At 41.3% G+C, this 22,797-nt stretch overlaps 1 protein-coding gene across 6 annotated transcripts in view; it reads left to right on the top strand.

The window, feature by feature from the left end:
• LOC130210528 (F-BAR and double SH3 domains protein 2-like) overlaps positions 1-22,797 on the top strand; it is a 62,569-nt gene that overhangs the window by 8,766 nt on the left and 31,006 nt on the right. For 4 of the 6 annotated variants that reach the window (XM_056440913.1, XM_056440911.1, XM_056440916.1 and 1 more), the window contains exons 3-8: positions 6,577-6,622; positions 19,462-19,547; positions 19,764-19,908; positions 20,026-20,159; positions 20,712-20,766; positions 20,886-21,014. In XM_056440913.1, the coding sequence (XP_056296888.1) occupies positions 6,577-6,622; positions 19,462-19,547; positions 19,764-19,908; positions 20,026-20,159; positions 20,712-20,766; positions 20,886-21,014 (595 nt within the window). The remainder of the gene's footprint in view (positions 1-6,576; positions 6,623-19,461; positions 19,548-19,763; positions 19,909-20,025; positions 20,160-20,711; positions 20,767-20,885; positions 21,015-22,797) is intronic. The other 2 variants (XM_056440912.1, XM_056440915.1) reach the window with 1 other exon arrangement.

Below are 22,797 nucleotides of genomic sequence, written 5' to 3'. Positions count from 1 at the left end.
CTCTCCTGCTATCCCCCTCTATCTCACTCGCTCTCTTTCTCTCTCTCATTTTTACACTTCTTCTACCTTTTCTCTCTCTGAGACTTCCCTCTCTCTCATTTTTACACTTTGTCTACCCTTTCTCCCCCTCTCTCCCTGTCTCCCCTTCTCCCTCCCTCTCTCTCACGCTCTCCCCCTCTCTCTCATTTTTACACTTCTACCTTTTCTCTCTCTGAGACTTCCTTCTCTCTCACTCTCTCTCTCACTCTTGGGGGGAGGGGGGGGGCAGGGCAGCTCCAGCTGTTTGAGAACAGATTGCCTTGTTGCTGTTTTGGGTTTTTGGAGAGTGAACAAGGCCCCGGTCTCACTGTGTGGGGAGAGTGAGAGAGTGAGAGAGAGAGCGAGTGAGAGGGTGAGTGAGTGTGTGAGTGAGTGAGTGAGAGAGAGAGCGAGAGATCCAGTCCGACGTGATGCACCCCCCCAGTGAGTTGGTTCATTCCGTCGGTCCGGGGATGGAGCTCCATGCCGCCGTTGCTCAGGTCTTCAAACAATCTGAGCGACCTTCAGCCTTTTTAAATGTCGCCCATGATTCTGACGACTCGTTGTCCTGGTGATGAAGTCAAGAGCCGCCGGGAGGCCCCGCCTTTTATTTGGGAGATCCCACAGACAAACATCTGCTCGGCCACCGTGTCCTCGAGGTGTTCTCGCTCGTCTGACCCGTTACAAGTTTTAGTTTAAATCCGACATCTTATCACTTCTTCATGGATGCACCGAGATTTGGAGTCATCGGAAATTGGTTTAAAATCCTGGACACCCATTGGTCCACATGTGGATGACCCCTGTTCATTGGTCCACATGTGGATGACCCCTGAAGGTATTTGGCTGAAATAATTATTTCATATTTATTTTCTACAGTTATTCTCCAGATAAATAAACTGACGTTTCTATAAATATATATTGAGAACACTCTCGTTGCCCTACACAGTGAATGTCGCTGCTCGCCAGCAGTGATTCCACAGGGAGAACCCGTCATCGACCGGCCCAGGGTCAGGACGCAGAGTCCATGAGCTCGACGATTCCTGCAGCCAATCGGTGACCTCGCTGCAGCCGGAAGCCGGTTGGCTCTCACTGGATGTTCTCCATGTGGAAACACACGGTGATGCATCCGGACTGGAGACCGAAAAGAGTTCATGCAGATCACTTTATATATAATACATTACATTACATCACATTATATTATATTATATCACATTATATTACATCACATTACATAACATTACATCACATTATATTATATTACATCACATCACATTATATTACATTACATTATATTATATTATATCACATTATATTACATCACATTACATAACATTACATCACATTATATTACATTATATTATATTATATCACATTATATTACATCACATTACATAACATTACATCACATTATATTATATTACATCACATCACATTATATTACATTACATTATATTATATTATATTACATCACATTACATAACATTACATCACATTATATTATATTATATCACATTATATTACATCACATTATATTACATCACATTACATAACATTACATCACATTATATTACATTACATTATATTATATCACATTATATTACATCACATTATATTACATCACATTATATTACATTACATAACATTACATCACATTATATTATATTACATTATATTACATCACATCACATTATATTATATTACATTATATTACATCACATTACATAACATTACATCACATTATATTACATTACATCATATCACATCACATTACATCACATTATATTACATCACATTATATTACATTACATAACATCACATTATATTACATTATATTACATTACATCACATTACATCACATTACATCACATTATATTACATTACATCATATCACATTATATTACATCACATTATATTACATTACATAACATCACATTATATTACATTATATTACATTACATCACATTATATTCCATCACATTATATTACATTACATAACATTACGTCACATTATATTACATAACATAACATTACATCACATTACATAACATTACATCACATTATATTACATAACATTACATCACATTATATTATATTACATTACATCACATTATATTACATTATATTACATTACATAACATTGCATCACATAACATTACATCACATTATATTACATTACATAACATTACATCACATTATATTACATGACATAACATTACATCACATTATATTACATCACATTATATTACATTACATTATTTTACGTCACACGTCATTTAGCAGACGCTTTTATCCAAAGAGACTTACAATAAGTGAATTCAACCAAGAGGACAAACTCACAACAAGAATCCAGAAAGTAACATTTCTTCTAGAAAGTCAAACGACAGAAGTACTATAAGTAATAAGTAAGAGCCATTGTAAGTGCCACTGATGCCATGGCGACTGAATGCCCTTTAACAAGCGGACCCTGCAGGACGCTGTGGTCACATGACACTCAGACACATCCTCACAGACGCGCCAGAGTTTAACCGTTTAATCCCCAAATCGGCTCTGAAGGTTATTTACCCTAATTAATCCACAGGCTGGGTTTAATCAACACACACACACACACACACACACACACACACACACACACACACACTCTCACACACACACTTGGTAACATTGACCTATCCTTCCTATACCTCCTCGCCTTTCCTTCACTCCTGAATACAAACACAGTGTTTACGTTGTGGATGGAGCTGTAACATAAAGTTAAACATCACAGTTTCCTGTAATCTGTAGATTTTGATCGTGAATGAAACAAAGAGGCGGAGTCAGCGTGACTCACGATGACGGCCATCTGCAAAGGGCATCGTACGCTCCCCCCGTGGCGCCGCGTTATGAGTCCGCTGATCATTTGTTTAATTTAATGTAGTATATATGTATACGTATGCTCTGGAATTCTCATTGTTTAAATACTAAATGTTCTCACCGTTTCATGTATGAACCGAGATTTCAGTTTGGTCATGGACATTTGGTTTAAGGTCAATTCAGTTTCAATTTAGTTTATTTGTATAGAGCCCATTTTCACAAATTACAAATTCCTCAGAGGGCTTTACAATCTGTACACATAGACATCCCTGACCTTTGACCTTTGACCTCACATCGGATCAGGAACAACTCCCAAACAACCCTTCAGGGGATAAAAGTGAAGACCCCTTGAGGAGAGAACAGAGGAGGATCCCTCTCCAGGATGGACGGGTGTAACAGATGTCATGTGACCAGAAGGAATCATTACACACTCATTAAAACACAGGAACAACACAATGAAGATGACAGAGTGGATGAAGAGTTGGTAGTCGGCATATTCCACCATCCAGACCTCCACCATCCATCAGGCAGACGGAGGTAGGGTGGAGCAGTGGGCGGAGTCTCAGCAGTGGGCGGAGTCTCAGCAGGGTCATGGCGTAGTTGGTAGTCGGCGTATTCCAGACCTCCACGCGCCATCAGGCGGATGGAGGTAGGATCTAAGACCGATGGACCTTTTCAAGTCGGGATTATCTTGGTCTTAGGTTAGATATTTGTTTATATTCGAATATCTTTTTCTTATGATAGTTTCAGTTTAATCCGTTGTTGTTTAAATATATTCCGTCTTTTGATTGTTCACTCATTGGGTAACACTGTGGGCACCTGTGGTTATATGTAGGAGTGGGCAGGTACAGGACCAGCATGCACCTGGGTAGGCCTGTGGAGAGGAGGCAGTGTGAGGAGTTCTTTTGTTTGTTTGCTTTAGTTTAATAATTTATCAGAATAACCGAATCCTGAATGGAAAATTCTTTCTTTTGGCTCTAGTGGCAATTTGATTTTATGTTGTTTATTTTTATATATTGGACAAATGTCCGTAACGTGTGAATTAATGTTGTCCTGGGAGGGGACGCCCTGCAGAGGAGCTGCTCCATCGTGTGGTGAGAAAACACCACCTCCCTCCTGCGCCCGGTGTGTGTGTGTGTGACTCACGTGGCTCGTCCTGTTGTTGTGTCCCGGACGCCATCGATCTCGGCTGTTTTCCCACGTGTGATCATTCCCTTTCTCACTCACACACACACACACTCACTCACTCACTCACTCACTCACTCACTCACTCACTCACTCACACACACACACACACACTTACTTCATGTCCACTCCGAGGCCCTTAAAGTACCTCCTGTTAGACAAACACACACACACATCTGGGCATTTTTATTTTTCATGCACAGCTGATTGTGCTGACAGATGCATGTACAGGGTTCATACGGTCATGAAAAACCTGGAAAAGTCCTAGTATTTAAGAATGTTTATTTCCTGGCTTGGAAAAGTCCTTGAAATATATATATATTTTTTTATCCTAAAAGTTTTGAAAGTCATGGAAATGTATTAAATTATATTATGTATTCCTTTATTATTCCCACAGAGGGGACATGTCAGGATCACAGCAGCGGGGGCAAATTAGTATTAATAAAGTATACAAATAAAACACAATAACAATACTAATATACTAAATATACAGAGAAAAAATAATATATACACAAGGCAGTGACCAAAGTGAATTTCTAGCAGGTTAAAATGTCCAGGAAAAATAAAAAAGAATGCTCTCTCTCTATATATATATATATATATTCATATGTTCATTTACGCAGTTTGACAAAAAGAATAAACATTACTTACAATATTATTAAATATTGTCTCATTTAAGGTATGTACTCGTGTGAGATTTCACCAAATGTTTGGTCATGGAAATTGGGTTTAAAGTCCTAGAAATCCACCGGTCAACATGTGTATGAACCCTAACGGGCAGATAGTGTGGACATGGAGAGAGGAGGAGGAAGGAGGAGTGGAGAAAGAGAGGAAGGGGTGGAGGTGGAGGATGGAGAGGCCTTCAGAATGGCCGCTTCTGTTTCCACCTCAACACTGTGGAGTGGCTTAGATATTCTTCTAGATGTCAACTGAAGTCCAAAGATCCCAGCGAGGATGTGTGTGTGTCCATGTGTGTGCATCCACGTGTGTGCGCTTGTGTTGACTGCAGTACTCAGAAAGCTATATTGTGGGGCCGTGCATGTATTTGTTGGAGAGCCTACGTTTTCTATTTGCATAATCAGGGTTCGTGCGGTCATGGAAAACCTGGAAAAGTCATGGAATCAAGAAAAAAAGAAAGTTATTTCCAGGTCTGGAAAAAAGTCCTCGGAAAAAAAAGGAATCTCAAAAGTTTTGGAAAAATCATGGAAATTTGTTATATTCTGTATCGCAGTCCTTTTTAAAAAGAGTGAAGGGTTTCACGGTATATCACCGTATTTTTATGGTGGTCTAGTCAACTGGAGGTCCTTGGTTCAAATCCCAGCAGTGCCTTTTCTTCAGTCGGTGGCTTTAAAGCTATATATATATATATTTATATTTTGTATATATATTTACAAATATATATATATATAGTTATATACAGGACTGTCTCAGAAAATTAGAATATTGTGATGAAGTTCTTTATTTTCTGTAATGCAATTAAAAAAACAAAAATGTCATGCATTCTGGATTCATTACAAATCAACTGAAATATTGCAAGCCTTTTATTCTTTTAATATTGCTGATTATGGCTTACAGCTTAAGAAAACTCAAATATCCTATCTCTAAATATTAGAATATCATGAAAAAGTATACTAGTAGGGTATTAAACAAATCACTTGAATTGTCTAATTAACTCGAAACACCTGCAAGGGTTTCCTGAGCCTTGACAAACACTCAGCTGTTATAAATCTTTTTTTTAACTTGGTCTGAGGAAATATTAAAATTTTATGAGATAGGATTTTAGAGTTTTCTTAAGCTGTAAGCCATAATCAGCAATATTAAAAGAATAAAAGGCTTGCAATATTTCAGTTGATTTGTAATGAATCCAGAATGCATGACATTTTTGTTTTTTTAATTGCATTACAGAAAATAAAGAACTTTATCACAATATTCTAATTTTCTGAGACAGTCCTGTATATATAAATTCAAGAAAATACAAATTATATATTTAAAAAAGCTAAACTAAAACTAAAAAAACTTTGATGATGGGTTTGATATTTGAATATAAAAAATGTCCAAATATGCGTGTGAACCCGTTTGTTCGAGCCGGTGTGGTTATTGTCCGGGCTGCTAATTATATCTCGTGTTGTGTTTCTCATTCTGCACATTCCTGGGCCGTGATCAGAGCTGCAGCTGCCGCCGCTGCCTGAATGTCGTGTGATGGGGAAAGTTTGAGGGTTTTTCACATTTCGTGAGTCAGACGGTGCGTCGATCTTGCGTGAGGAGACAGAAAAGTGACTCCTGAGACATCCAACACCAAAACGTGATATAGTACGCCTGATAGTACCATGAGAGCACAGAGATCTGACTGATCTATTCTCCCTCCTGTCTTTTTAATTTGCCGATACGTCTGTAAATGATACGACTCTGAGTGAGAGTATCTTGTGAGCTACTGGTTGAAGTTATATCAATCATTTATTATTATATATAATATTCACCCATTCAATCACTTGAATACATATCTGTCTCTTCCTCCCCCGGTAGGACCTACAGCCTGAAGAAGGGGCAGCTGGAGAGGGACTACGCACAGGTAAGCCTGGGTTTGAATCCCATCCATCACCGATACCTGCGTGTGTGTATATATGTGTGTGTGTGTGTGTGTGTATATATATATATATATATTTCGATTTATATGTATTTAGATACATATATATATATTTATTTATAAGTATCTAGATACATATTTATATATATATACATATTTATATATTTAATTATTTAGATACATATATATATATACATATTTATATATATATATATACATATTTATATCAATATATAAATAATTGTACTAATATTTATATATATTTATTTATATATATCAATATATACAGGACTGTCTCAGAAAATTAGAATATTGTGATGAAGTTCTTTATTTTCTGTAATGCAATTAAAAAAACAAAAATGTCATGCATTCTGGATTCATTACAAATCAACTGAAATATTGCACGCCTTTTATTCTGATTTATTGCTGATTATGGCTTACAGCTTAAGAAAACTCAAATATCCTATCTCTAAATATTAGAATATCATGAAAAAGTATACTAGTAGGGTATTAAACAAATCACTTGAATTGTCTAATTAACTTGAAACACCTGCAAGGGTTTCCTGAGCCTTGACAAACACTCAGCTGTTATAAATCTTTTTTTTAACTTGGTCTGAGGAAATATTAAAATTTTATGAGATAGGATTTTAGAGTTTTCTTAAGCTGTAAGCCATAATCAGCAATATTAAAAGAATAAAAGGCTTGCAATATTTCAGTTGATTTGTAATGAATCCAGAATGCATGACATTTTTGTTTTTTTAATTGCATTACAGAAAATAAAGAACTTTATCACAATATTCTAATTTTCTGAGACAGTCCTGTATATTTCTTTGTCTACCTGCGATATAAGGTTGACATATTCAACTTGGACACACTTCCTTTTATTTAGTAACTTCTGTTTTGAATTCAATATGTTTTACGGTGAATCACTTCAATATATTTGTGAAACTTCATTTTGAGGCTGCCAACGGATACGTCTCTTCCTAATTGATCGTTGCCACGGCGCTGTGGATTAAGATGACGAAAGGCCTTTCTGTGTGGAGCATCAAACGCATGGCAGCGAGTTCACACGTGGTGCATTCAAACGCTTCATGTTTACGGGGGAATTTGGCATCTCAGATTCAACTTAATCTGTTAAATTCATGCTTCAGGGTTATTTGTTTCAGGCGACTAGCCAAACTCATCAAAGGAGATTAAACATTTTTTTTTTTTAAAGCGAATGAAAGTCTTGAGCAATAGTTCCGTCGTACCTAAACTACGACTTTGCTCTTCTAATGAGGCCTCAAGCTAAAAATACGTTGGCAAAGCCGAACTGATAACTAACTCGTTAAAATGTCTCCATTCAATTAGAGCAGAAATCTCTAATAGTTTATTTTAAATGGGATACTTTCACTTAAACTCAGCTGTATCCGATAAATATACTTATTATGGTACTTTAATTATCATTCAGACACTGTCTGTTATTTTCAAGCCCAGTACACCACGCATGTGCAGCTAAAATACTTGCACAATCATCTATTTTTCTTATCTTTTTATATATATATATATATATATACAAACAAAATAAATAGTAGTATTAATTGACAGTAAAGATAATCAAGAGTTATTAGGTTTTCTGTCGCTTTCTTTTTTTAATCGGTGAAATTTTTCTTCTTCTATATATTAAAAGTATTATAAAACGAAAGATAATCAAGAGTTACTTTGATTTACTGCTTTAAAATGCGACTTTAAAGTATATTCTTAGACTTTTTGAGGCAATAAACTGCATCGCGTTCCATTCAGATATTGTTTGTTGAAACTGAGTTTTTAATCCCTTGAAATGTAAAATATTTAGAATAACGGGGTCCGAGTCGTCAGCTGTGATCGTCAGTGTTCAGGCTCCAGGGGAGGCATTTAGGAGTGTTAGTATTTCTAAACATACTTCCTCACCATTACGCCATGATATTATGTGCACATCATAGAAAAAACATTTCCCAGTCAGCGTATTTTAACGGCGTCTACGTGGAAAACCAAAAGCACCGCCCGCCGCCGACTGTGAAAGACTCTTGATTTGTTTTATTGTATTTTGATGCAGCTGAGCTTTAAGCACACACACACACACACACACACACGCACACACACACACACACACACGCGCGCGCTCTAAGATACTCTCACGCTGTGGAGAATCCTCCTGTAGCGTAATGAAAACCATTTGAATATGTTCCCCTCATCCAGCTCTCCAGTGCATATTTACATATTCGCTCTCTGCAGATATTCCACACATTGCTCTGATTTTGTCGCCGCGCTCTCCGGAACGTACATTTACACACGAGAGGACGAGATGGAGAGAATGAAAAGAGCGGTCCAAAGAGGGCGAGGAGCGTGTGTCTTCATTTGCATGTAGTTTGAATGATTGATAGAGCGTCCCGCGGTCGACCCCTCTGGTTTCAGTCGCTCGTTATCTCCTCTCCTGGTTCCTCTCCGCCTCTCACTTTGCTCCCTCAGCACTACCTAGGGCTTTTATCGGGGTAACACTGTTGTTTTTAGGCTTCAATTTGAACATTATAGATTATGTTGTTTTTAGGCTTCTATTTGAACATTATAGATTATAATGTTGTTTTTAGGCTTCTATTTGAACATTATAGATTATAATGTTGTTTTTAGGCTTCTATTTGAACATTATAGATTATAATGTTGTTTTTATGCTTCTATTGGTACTTTATAGATTATAATATTGTTTTTATGCTTCTATTTGTTCATTATACATTATAATAATATTTTTAGGCTTCTATTTGTTCATTATACATTATAATGTTGTTTTTATGCTTCTATTTGTTCATTATACATTATAATAATATTTTTAGGCTTCTATTTGTTCATTATACATTATAATGTTGTTTTTAGGCTTCTATTTGTTCATTATACATTATAATGATGTTTTTAGGCTTATATTCGTACATATAGGTCTCTCTTATTTCCCCCACATGGTGAAGTCCAAATTACACTACTGTTCAAAAGTTTGGGGTCACTTAGAAAAGTCCTTATTTTCTCAATGAAGATAACATTAAATTAATCTTAAATACATCCCTACATATTTAATGTGTAGATGACTATTCTCTGGTGTTTAATGAAGTCTCTACAGAGGTGTGTAGAGGCCCATCTCCATGTTCTAGTGGTACATTGTGTTATCGCCTTAGAAGACTAGCGGAGGGGTAGAAAACCCTTGATAACCCTTTTTATGTAAGCGCAGCTGAAAACAGTTATGCTGGTGAGAGAAGCTATACAACTGGCCTTCCTTTGAGCCACAAGAAGAACATTATTTATATCTTCGTCAATATTTTATATTCATTTTGTAATTCAGTTGATAAATAAAAGTGAGTTGTCTGGTCGACTCAACTTTTGAATGGGAGTTTACAAATGAACATTTAGAAAACAAAATTGTGAGTGAATCAACAAACTAATTATTTTCTCTCAATATCGTTTTATGGCGCGTCTGCCCTCCGCCTCTCGTCTTTCTTTCCTCTGCCTCACACTCGGGTCGTCGACCCCTCGGTGAATCTCCGCTCGCTCGTTGGCCCCGCCTCCTAGTGACATCCAGCCAATCGGCACGGCCCGACCGAGAGACGGACGGAGGAAGTGGGAGGCCGACGGAGAGAAGAGACAAAGAGGAGTTAAAAGAAACAAACATGAGCATTTACTGGGAAAAGAATAGGGAAAACACCGATGAGGGGGTGAAGATGGTGTTATCTAACCTTTGACCCCCGGAGGGTGCATTCCCAGCCGCCAATCCAATATTTTGTTTGGCGGCCATGTTCCCCCCCCCCCCCATCCAGCTTCAGGCTGAGGCCGGCCTGCTGTGTGTGGGTCCCTCGAGAGTCCCGGTACACGGAAATCATGTGTAACATTATGGGCTGCTTCTCATGTTCGACCTCTAAAGGTCACTTTACTCTCGTTTATCACTTTAGGTGAGCGCCGTGGACGAGCCCTCTGCACTCATCTTTTAATCATGTTTCATTACCTTCGCATTGAAAATGCGGAAGGTTATGTTTTGATCGCCATTTATTTATTTATTTATTTGTATGCGTGTTACTCGCATAACTCAAAAAGTTTTAAACCGAATCGCATACAATTTGGTGGGATGATTGGTTATTATCCGGGGACCATTTGATTAGATTTTGGGATCGATCGGGTCAAAGGTCAATGTCATGAAAAGGTCAAATCTTCTTTTTACCATAGCACGGTCAATTTGTATCCAATTGGCAACTAATGCCAACATTTTCATAATTCAATGCCCAATCAAGATTCAAGATGTTTTATTTGTCACATACACACACAGGGTGTGCAGTGAAATGAAAGTGGCAATGCTCAGCAGGAATGTGCAAGGGCAACAAGTACACACTATTTACAATAAAAAACAACACAATATTTACAGTAAGTGTGTGTGTGTGTGTGTGTGTGTGTGTGTGTGTGTGTGCCTAAGAGGGGCAGTTGTGTGGGTCTATGTGGTATGCGAAGGTATGCGCTCTACCGAGTGCCCATTCTAGTTTGTACTGTTTTTATTTTATTGTGCGAATAAATAAATAGAAATATTATATAAATAATACAATGTGAATGTTCAGGTTTAGATCTGCAGTAGAAATGTAAACATTCAGAAGAGTGCTCTTTAAAAACTCTAATTATATGTTCCTCCTTTCCATCTTTTCTCTTTATCCATCTCCTGCTCTCTTTGTGTTCTTCTCATCCTCTCTTCCTGCCGTACCTTTTAGATCCACGTCCATAAAGCCCGCTTATCAATTATGTATTTGTCTCTAATGCATCCCGCCGTTTGATCTACACGTTTATAGACGGGAGAAGAAGAAATGGCATCGAGGAAAGTTCTTCCTCTCTCACTCTCTCTCTCTCACATAAAATACTTTCCATCTTATTTTAAACAGAAGCAGTAGTAGTAGTTCTATATTCTTTCTCGTTGTCTCCCTCCTCATCCTCTGACTTACCCCCTGTCTTTATTTGAGCTTAGTCTGCAGATGTGGATGTCAAAGACACACGCACACACACACACACACACACACACACACACACACACACACACACACACACACACACACACACACACACACACACACACTAAACGAGGTGGAGAAGTGCAGACGGGAAGACAAAATCCAGAGTATTGATTCGGGGGGAAGTTGAGAAAGTAAGAGGGTTTAAAAAGACCGACGCACAAAAGGAAGGAATAAATCAGGGAGAGAGGGAGAGAGGGAGAGAGGGAGGGAGGGAGGGAGAGAGGGAGACGGCTGATGGGAAGTGCATTAACGGGTGACGGGAGGGTGGCGAAGAGGAAGAGTAAACAGAAGTCTCAAGGTGACTGTCTGTGGAGTCACTTGGGAGGAGGAGGAGGAGGAGATGATGAAGCACATAAACCGGCAGCCGTTCGTGAATTATGATTTTAACATCCTCAACGTTTTTTCTTCTTCTTCTTCTTCTTCTTCTTCTTTGGTTGACTTGATTAGAGTCGGTGCACATTAATAAAAACATTTCTGTAAATGTGCCAAGAGGCTATTTTTCATCTGTCGTCACCGAGAGGCAGACGTCATAAAACAACCCCGAAAACACAAGATTACATAAATACAATGTTTACACACAATATTTATGATTTTCAATGGGTTTGATAGTGAGAATAGTGAGAATAGTGAGTCCTCCTAGACCCTGTGTATGTGTCTGAGCGTGTGTGTGAGTGTGAGCGCGTGTGTGAACGTGTGTGAGTGTGTGTGAATGTGTGTGTGTGAGTGTGTGAGCGCGTGTGTGAACGTGTGTGAGTGTGTGTGAATGTGTGTGTGTGAGTGTGAGAACGTGTGTGAATGTGTGTGTGCGTGTCTGTGTGCGTGTGCTCGCGTTTGAAAGACACAAATAAACAGGTTCATATATACTCAGTGTACATGTGAGCGAGTGTGAGTGTGTATGCGTGTGTGTGTGTCTGTGTGTGTGTGTTTGTGTGTGTGTGTCATAAAAGAAGCACTTCCACCTCACCCAGAACACACAGGAAGGGCAAAGGAGAGAGAGAGAGAGAGAGAGAGAGAGAGAGAGAGAGTTGCCATAGTAACGTGCTGTCCAGGTGACGACGGCATAGAACTGAGGATGGATCTTGAAGGTCACTGAGCCTCATGAAGGTCACTGAGCCTCTTGAAGGTCACTGAGCCTCTTGAAGGTCACTGAGCCTCATGAAGGTCACTGAGCCTCATGAAGGTCACTGAGCCTCATGAAGGTCACTGAGCCTCTTGAAGGTCACTGAGCCTCTTGAAGGTCACTGAGCCTCATGAAGGTCACTGAGCCTCATGAAGGTCACTGAGCCTCTTGAAGGTCACTGGGCCTCATGAAGGTCACTGAGCCTCATGAAGGTCACTGAACCTCTTGAAGGTCACTGGGCCTCATGAAGGTCACTGAGCCTCATGAGGCTCGATTCAAAGCCATCTTTGAATCGAGCCTATTAATTAATCCTCAACCAAAATTACACTACACCTCATTTGAAAGCCTTGTTCTTAGTCTTTCACATCCAACCTGGAAAACACTACAGCCAATTCGATTTGTGATTCTGTACCGGCCACCAGGTCCATATTCAGAGTTTATATCTGAATTCTCAGAATTTATATCAAGTTTGGTTCTTAAAACCGATAAAGTTATTATTGTTGGAGATTTTAATATCCATGTGGATGTTGATAATGATTGCCTTAGTGCTGCATTCATCTCCTTGTTGGACTCGATTGGCTTCTGTCAGAGAGTACAGAAACCCACTCACAGCTTTGGCCACACGCTTGATCTTGTTCTTACTTATGGCGTTGACATTGAGCATTTGAACGTCTTCCCACAGAATCCTCTTCTGTCAGACCACAACCTCATAACTTTTGAATTTATACTACCGGGTGTACTCCGTTAGTCAACAGTTTCTACACCAGATGTCTAACTGACAGTGCTGTAGCTAAATTTAAAGAAGCGATTCCTTCTGTTTTTGATTCGATACCACGTCTCAATATAACAGAGGACTCCTGGTCTAACTTTAGTCCGTCCCAGATTGATCATCTTGTTGACAGTGCCATAGGCTCTCTGAGAATGACACTGGACTCGATAGCCCCTCTGAAGAAGAAGACAGTGAGGAAGAGGAAGTTTGCTCCCTGGTATAACCCTCAGACCCGCAAACTGAAGCAAACGTCACGAAAGCTTGAACGCATATGGCGTTCAACTAATCTCCTCCCGCTTAGTTTGGCGAGATAGTCTTAAAACATATAAGAAGGCCCTCCGTAATGCCAGAGCAGCCTATTACTCATCAGTAATAGAAAAAAATAAAAACAACCCCAGGTTTCTCTTCAGCACTGTAGCCAGGCTGACAGAGAGTCACAGCTCTGTGGAGCCGAGCATTCCTATAAACCTTAGTGGTAATGACTTTATGAATTTCTTTAATGAAAAGATTTTAACTATTAGGGACAAGATTAATATTCTCTTGCCCATAACCTGTGCCAATCTGTCCTCAAGTGGAATGGCCTTGGAAACCGCTGTATGCCCTGGTGTATATTTGGAGGGCTTTTCTCCCATCAACCGTGACCAATTATCTTCAACGGTTTCTACTTCGAACACGTCTACCTGTCTCTTGGACCCCATCCCGACGAGGCTGCTTAAAGACGTTTTGCCTTTAATTGGCGGCTCTCTATTAGATATTATCAATGTGTCTCTGCTAACAGGCCACGTACCACACTCCTTCAAAGTGGCTGTTATTAAACCTCTCCTGAAGAAGCCCACTCTGGATCCAGAGGTGTTGGCTAACTACAGACCGATCTCTAACCTCCCTTCCTCTCCAAGATCCTTGAGAAAGTGGTGCAAATCAGTTGTGCGACTTTCTACATCATAATAGTTTATTTGAGAAATTTCAATCAGGATTTAGAAAACACCACAGCACCGAGACAGCACTGGTGAAAATTACAAATGACCTCTTAATGGCAGCAGATAAAGGACTCCTCTCTGTCCTGGTCTTGTTAGACCTTAGTGCTGCATTCGACACCATTGACCATGACATCCTGTTACAGAGACTGGAGCAGTCGATTGGCATTTCAGGCACGGCACTAATTTGGTTTAAATCCTATTTATCAGATCGATCTCAGTTTGTATTTGTAAACGATGACGCCTCGATAACCACCAACGTTAATCACGGAGTTCCACAAGGTTCTGTGCTTGGACCAATTTTATTTACCTTATACATGCTTCCTTTGGGCAATATTATCAGGAAACACTCCATAAACTTTCATTGTTATGCAGATGATACTCAACTATATTTATCGATAAAACCAGAGGAGAGCAACCAACTCGGTAAAATTCAAGCATGTCTTAAAGACATAAAAACATGGATGACCTGCAATTTCTTGATGTTAAACTCAGACAAAACCGAAGTAATTTTAATCGGCCCTGAGCACCTCAGAGATCAATTATCTGGTGATGTGGATTCTGTAGACGGCATTGCCCTGGCATCCAACACCACTGTAAAGAATCTTGGCGTTATCTTTGATCGGGACTTGTCCTTTAACTCCCACGTAAAGCAAATCTCAAGGACTGCATTCTTTCATCTACGTAATATTTCAAAAATCAGGCACATCTTGTCTCAAAAGATGCAGAAAAATTGGTTCACGTTCGTTACTTGAGACTGGATTACTGCAACTCCTTATTATCAGGCTGCTCTAATAAGTCTCTTAGGTCCCTCAGTTGATCCAGAATGCTGCAGCTCGTGTTCTCACTAAAACTAAGAAAAGAGATCACATCACTCCTGCACTAGCTGCTCTGCACTGGCTCCCAGTAAAATCAAGAATCACTTTTAAAATTCTTCTCTTAACGTACAAAGCCTTGATTGGTGATGCACCATCATATCTTAAGGAGCTTGTAGTACCATATTGCCCCACTAGAGAGCTACGCTCACTAAATGCGGGACTACTTGTAGTTCCTAGAGTCTTAAAAAGTAGAATGGGAGCCAGAGCCTTTAGTTATCAAGCTCCTCTTCTATGGAACCAGCTTCCAATTTCAGTCCGGGAGGCAGACACAGTCACCTCGTTTAAGAGTAGACTTAAGACCTTCCTCTTTGACAGAGCTTATAGTTAGGGCTGAATCAGGTTCACCTGGTCCAGCCCCTTGATATGCTGCTATAGGCTTATAGCTGCCGGGGGACGTTTTAGGATGCACTGAGTATCTATCTCCTCTTTTTTCTCTCCTTAAGGATGAATTTTCATCTCTCAATCACACGTTACTAACTCTGCTTTCTCCCCGGAGTCCTTTTGACTTCACGTCTCATGGGGTCATCGGACCCTATGAGACGGCATAGATCCTATCTGCTGATGGATCATTGAGGTCTGGGTCGTGGAATTCCTGCTCATGACTACGCCACTGTCCTGTTGAGACTCCGCCTACTGTTGAGACTCCGCCCACTCCTCCTCCCCACCGCCATCTGCCTGATGGATCGTGGAGGTCTCCATCGTGGAATATGCCTACTATGAACTATTCATACACTCTGTCATATTCATTGAATGTATTTTAACTCTAAATCTGTCCTTCTGTACACATTACATCTATTGCATCTGTCCATCCTAGGAGAGGGATCCTCCTCTGTTGCTCTCCTCCAGGTTTCTTGTTTTCCCCCTGAAGGGTTATTTGGGAGTTTTTCCTGGTCCGATGTGAGGTTTTGGGGCAGGGATGTCTATGTGTACAGATTGTAAAGCACTCCGAGACAAATTTGTAATTTGTGAAATTGGGCTATACAAATAAACTGAACTGAACTGAGCCTCTTGAAGGTCACTGGGCCTCATGAAGGTCACTGAGCCTCATGAAGGTCACTGGGCCTCATGAAGGTCACTGAGCCTCTTGAAGGTCACTGGGCCTCATGAAGGTCACTGAACCTCTTGAAGGTCACTGAGCCTCTTGAAGGTCACTGGGCCTCATGAAGGTCACTGAGCCTCTTGAAGGTCACTGGGCCTCATGAAGGTCACTGAGCCTCATGAAGGTCACTGAGCCTCTTGAAGGTCACTGGGCCTCATGAAGGTCACTGGGCCTCATGAAGGTCACTGAACCTCTTGAAGGTCACTGAGCCTCTTGAAGGTCACTGGGCCTCATGAAGGTCACTGAGCCTCTTGAAGGTCACTGGGCCTCATGAAGGTCACTGAGCCTCATGAAGGTCACTGAGCCTCTTGAAGGTCACTGAGCCTCTTGAAGGTCACTGGGCCTCATGAAGGTCACTGAGCCTCTTGAAGGTCACTGGGCCTCATGAAGGTCACTGAGCCTCTTGAAGGTCACTGAGCCTCTTGAAGGTCACTGGGCCTCATGAAGGTCACTGAACCTCTTGAAGGTCACTGAGCCTCTTGAAGGTCACTGAGCCTCTTGAAGGTCACTGAGCCTCTTGAAGGTCACTGAGCCTCTTGAAGGTCACTGAGCCTCTTGAAGGTCACTGAGCCTCATGAAGGTCACTGAGCCTCATGAAGGTCACTGAGCCTCTTGAAGGTCACTGGGCCTCATGAAGGTCACTGGGCCTCTTGAAGGTCACTGGGCCTCATGAAGGTCACTGGACCTCTTGAAGGTCACTGAGCCTCATGAAGGTCACTGAGCCTCTTGAAGGTCACTGAACCTCTTGAAGGTCACTGAGCCTCTTGAAGGTCACTGAGCCTCATGAAGGTCACTGGGCCTCATGAAGGTCACTGAGCCTCTTGAAGGTCACTGGGCCTCATGAAGGTCACTGAGCCTCTTGAAGGTCACTGGGCCTCATGAAGGTCACTGAACCTCTTGAAGGTCACTGAGCCTCTTGAAGGTCACTGGGCCTCATGAAGGTCACTGGACCTCTTGAAGGTCACTGAGCCTCTTGAAGGTCAGTGGGCCTCATGAAGGTCACTGAGCCTCTTGAAGGTCACTGAGCCTCATGAAGGTCACTGGGCCTCATGAAGGTCACTGAGCCTCTTGAAGGTCACTGGGCCTCTTGAAGGTCACTGAGCCTCTTGAAGGTCACTGGGCCTCATGAAGGTCACTGAGCATAGTTTCTCCTCTAGGAGTGTGTGATGTTTTATTCCTTATACTCAGCAGCTCATTGAACGAGGCCGTAAACTGTTGCAGAACACACAGTGTCCACAAGGGGGCCGCGAGTTAGGGCTAGTGTGTGTGTGCACAAGCTGTCATGTCAGCCAGTGGCTGTCTTAGCTGTCAGTCACGGTCCTCACATACCCCCCCCCCCCCCCCCCCAACACACATACACACACTTTTTTTCACAGCCGTTCATCAAAAACATCCACACCCACTCCACCCTTCCCTAGAGAGTGTGTGTGTGTGTGTGTGTGTGTGTGTACTTGATGTGCTATTGTTCTGCCACTCAAGCCTCTGACTGTAGTTCACTTCAGTCGACTCTTTGCTCGAGGGTTTAAATGGCGGCTGCTGCGCGGGGTCACCGGGCAACTTTCACCACAAGGACACACACACACACACACACACACACACACACACACACACACACACACACACACACACACACACACACACACCTGCTCCAGAGAGCAAGATAAATAACTAGTATTATTGTTTTTGCCCCATTCACCATCTGAGAGAGGTAGAGAGAGAGAGAGAGAAGTAGAGAGAGATATAAAGAGAGAGGGAGAGGTAGAGAGAGAGAGAATGAGAGAAAGAGAGAGGTAGAAAGAGGGAGAGAGAGGTAGAGGTATAGAGAGAGGGAGAGAGAGGTAGAGGTATAGAGAGAGAGAATGAGAGAAAGAGAGAGGGAGAGGTAGAGAGAGAGAGAATGAGAGAAAGAGAGAAAGAGAGAAGTAGGAAGAGGGAGAGAGGTAGAGGTATAGAGAGAGAGAGAGGTAGAGGTATAGAGAGAGAGAATGAGAGAAAGAGAGGTAGAAAGAGAGAGGGAGGTAGAGGTATAGAGAGAGAGAGAATGAGAGAAAGAGAGGTAGAAAGAGGGAGAGAGAGGTAGAGGTATAGAGGGAGAGAGGTAGAGGTATAGAGAGAGAGAATGAGAGAAAGAGGTAGAAAGAGAGAGAGGTAGAGGTATAGAGGGAGAGAGAGGTAGAGGTATAGAGAGAGAGAATGAGAGAAAGAGGTAGAAAGAGGGAGAGAGGTAGAGGTATAGAGAGAGGGAGAGAAAGAGGTAGAGGGAGAGAGAGGGAGAGATTTTTTTGTTGGGGGGGGGGGGGTGAAGGGATGGAATAGTAACACTAGAGATGGAGAGAGAGACGTAAACAGAGAGAATCAGGAGGAGGAGTTGAAAACAGAAATCTGGATTCCATCCAGAGTCATATTGATGAGGAAGAGGAGGGTCCTCAGAGGAAGGAACAGCCCCCAGGTCTGTGAGTCGCTTTGGGTTAACAACTGTTTTATTCATGAGGATTTGCTCTCCCTCACACACACACACATACACATATACACACACACACATATACACACACACACACACACACACACACACACACACGCTGCTCACACAGTGACCCAGTGCAGGAGATGAAGGTTTCCCGTTCAGCCCTCTGGGGTTCTGGAGCCGATCATCTCGTTGTTCTTGAGTCAGTCGGTCTCATGAGACGAGGGTCGGACGGTCGTCATGGAAACCTGGACAAAGTCCTGGAATTCAGGCCTGAAAAGTACTTGAAAAAAAAAAAATCCTGAAAATGTTTTGGAAAAATCCTGAAAATGTGTTACGTTCATACGTTCATTCACGCGGTAAATATATACTGTATGCTTTGGAATTGTTATTGTTAGTTTAAATATAATATATAATAATCATATATAATGTTCTCACTAATATTTCTGATGTTTTTTTCTCTCTTTTGCTTCAGGCTCTGCAGAAGTTGGCGAGTCAGTACCTGAAGAGAGACTGGCCCGCCATCAACCCCGATGACCAGAGGACAGACTACAGGTGTGTGTGAGTGTGTGTGTGTGTGTGTGTGTGTGTGTCTGTGTATCTGTGTGTGTTTTAAACCATGTTAATCTATCGGTCAACATGGTTCTGAACGATGGATATTAGTTTTACATTTTGATAATTTGAGCAACATTCTACACACACATCGCGTTGCATTCAGGGACATCTCCTCCGGCGCAGAGAACCCAGCACTGAGCTCTCTCTCTCCCCCCCCCTCAGGAACGTGTACGCGGTGTGGCGGTCCTACCTGGAGGGCACGGTGCAGGTGAGCCAGGCGCGGCTCGCCGTGTGCGACGGCTTCAGGCTCCAGGTGTCGGAGCCGGCCAAAACGCTCCGGCTCTACAAGGAGCAGCAGCTGAAGAAGGTCGGAGCGCCTCCTCCTCCTCCTCCTCCTCCATGAGCAGCGTCCACTGACTCCTGCTAACTACCTGCCGGTGTTCCTCCTCCTCTCCCCTCCTCCTCCTCCTCCTCCTCTCCACAGATCATGGACCAGCTGAGTGGGATCCAGGCGGAGCTGCAGGAGTCGGTGAAGGAGTTGGCCAAAGCCAAGAAGAAATACTACGACTGTGAGCAGGTCGCCCACGCGGTGCGGGAGAAGGCCGACATCGAGGCCAAGTGAGTGTGTGTGTCTGTCTGTCTGTCTGTCTGTCTGTCTGTGTGTGTGTGTGTCTCTCTTTGTCTGTCTGTGTCACTGTGTCTGAACGTGTGTGTGTGTCTGGGTACCTGTGTGTGTCTCTGTATGTGTCTGTGTCTCTCTGTGTGTCTGTGTGTGTGTGTGTCAGAGGATAGAGGAGTGCCTGGATGTTTTGATTTGTTCTACCTTACTTTGTGTTAAATTATATATATATATATATATATACATACATATATATATATTTATATATTTATAAATCATATATAATATATATGATTTATAAATATATATATATATAATTATATAAATATATATTTATAAATCATAGATATGATTTGTAAATAAATATATATATATATAATATATATAGTATATATATATAATTATATATATATTTAATAAATTATATATATAAAGTTATATATATATAATCAGATATATATTTATAAATTATATATATATATATATGATTTTGTGCATAGATGCCTTCCTAGATCCAAGATTAATTTATTTTCTTTGTTTTGTTATTTCAGGTCTAAACTGGGTCTGTTTCAGTCAAGAATTAGTTTACAGAAAGCAAGTGTTAAGGTAAGAGAGCTCCCTCACTCACACACACACACACTCACACACACACAATTAAAAAGTCATGGGAATCCATTGGTCAACATCAGACAGTGTGTCAGTCGCGTCCGTCTCTGTGGTTCCAGTTGAAAGCGAGGAGAAGTGACTGCAACTCCAAGGCGACGCACGCCAGGAACGACTACCTGCTCACACTCGCCGCCGCCAACGCTCACCACGACCGCTACTACCACACCGACCTGCTGCACTGCATACAGGTGTGTGTGTGGGGGGGGGGGGGAGCCAGAAGAAACACGTGGACATTCTGGTAAAAACTGTAGAAAATGGTTGAACAAGTCAGGGATCCTACAGTCATGGAAAAGTCCTGGAATTTTGTGTATGTTCATTTCCAGGCCTGGAAAAGTCCTTTAAAAAATACCCAAAAAAAGGAAAAGTCGTGGAAATGTGTTATATTCATATGTTCATTCACGCTGAGTTTGAAAACATAACACTCAAAATATATGCCGGCATACGCTCTTTCGTATTCCAACATTTTTCGCGCTGCAAGTGAACGCACCTTCATGTTTATTCTTTTAATCTAAACTATTGTCTCTCATTCATTTGAGTCATGTAAGGTTATATACTGTATCCTTTGGAATTCTCATTGTTAGTTTAAATATGACATTTTCTCACTTTTTCATGTTTAGACTGAGAATTAACAAAATGTTAGGTCATGGAAATTTGGTTTAAAGACCTGGAAAAGTTCTGGAAATCCTTCGGTCAACATGTGTCTGAACCTGGTGTCTATTGAAGAAGCTCAGCAGCTGATGACTCCCACAGGGATCTTTTCAAGAACTGTAAAAAATAAAATCTGCTTCCAAAAAAAGCTCAATATGGAATATAATGTGTTCCTCTTATCAGCGCACAAAGAATCCCTCCGAGTAGTTTGATAGGGGGAAAAAATGAAATATGAGAAAGTGATGATTTCATAGATTTGAGCCTCCCAAATGATCGGTAGCCATGACATTACCGCAGAAAGTTTTAAAGTACTTTCTTTGTCGAAGGATTCTAAAAAAGCTCGTATAAATGCGAGTGTTTTTTCTGCTACCCTCATCTTCATTTGGCCTCATAATCACACATACAGCTGCGTGACGCGTGTTTCTCGTGTTACGTCATCACGTTACGTCGTGACCAAGAAGCCAATTTGCCGTCACTCATATTAACGCGATCGGTGGTTTTCAAGCGTGGCGTCGCGACCTTTATGAAACTGAATCGAAAAACAAACATCCGCATGCCGCTGTGGTCACATGACGAGAAATCCTGGTTCTTAATGACGTGCAGAAACACACACACACACACACAAATATCAGTCTGCTCTGACACGCACACCTCCGCTACCTTGTGGTAAATAGCTTGAGTGACGGTGATGTCATCATTTTGTAAATATGTACATGTGAGGATGACACACACATATGAACACACATGTACACACACAGGCTTCTTGAAAGTCATTCGTCTCACACACACAGGTGACTGCACCTGTCATGTTTATTTATTTAGTCAGTTTCCTGTCTGTCTAAATCTGTCTAAGTTTATGCAACATTAGCATTATATATTTGTTTAGAATGAATATGATACTCATTTAAAATCAAAGGGAAGGCCGTTGACGTCTTTAGTTTTTTTTCTCTTTCCTTGCTTTTTTCTCTCCATTTAGTGTATTTTCAAACTTTAGAGGCTCCTCCCCTTTTCCTCCTCCTCCCTCGCTCTTTCGGCGCGTACGAGCGTCGTTCCGAATAATAGATTCTTCGCTCCTCGCGACAGACGGACGGGCCAGCGGGGGAAATACACACGACGTTCCACAAACACACAATGAGGGACATCGCTGGAGGGAAGCAATCTGCTCCACCCCCCCCCCCCTCCTTTTTTTTTATTGTGGTGTTTACAGGTTTTCACTTGAAAGTCACACAACTCTTCTAACGGGGGGACGGAACATTGCATCACAACTTTGTTTTCACTGTTTTTCGCTCCTAGAAATTTGAGAAACGCAGCCAAGAAAGCAGC

Source organism: Pseudoliparis swirei, chromosome 20 (assembly GCF_029220125.1).
Source record: "Pseudoliparis swirei isolate HS2019 ecotype Mariana Trench chromosome 20, NWPU_hadal_v1, whole genome shotgun sequence".
NCBI lineage: Eukaryota > Metazoa > Chordata > Actinopteri > Perciformes > Liparidae > Pseudoliparis > Pseudoliparis swirei.
This window is presented reverse-complemented; position numbering and strand designations above follow the sequence as displayed.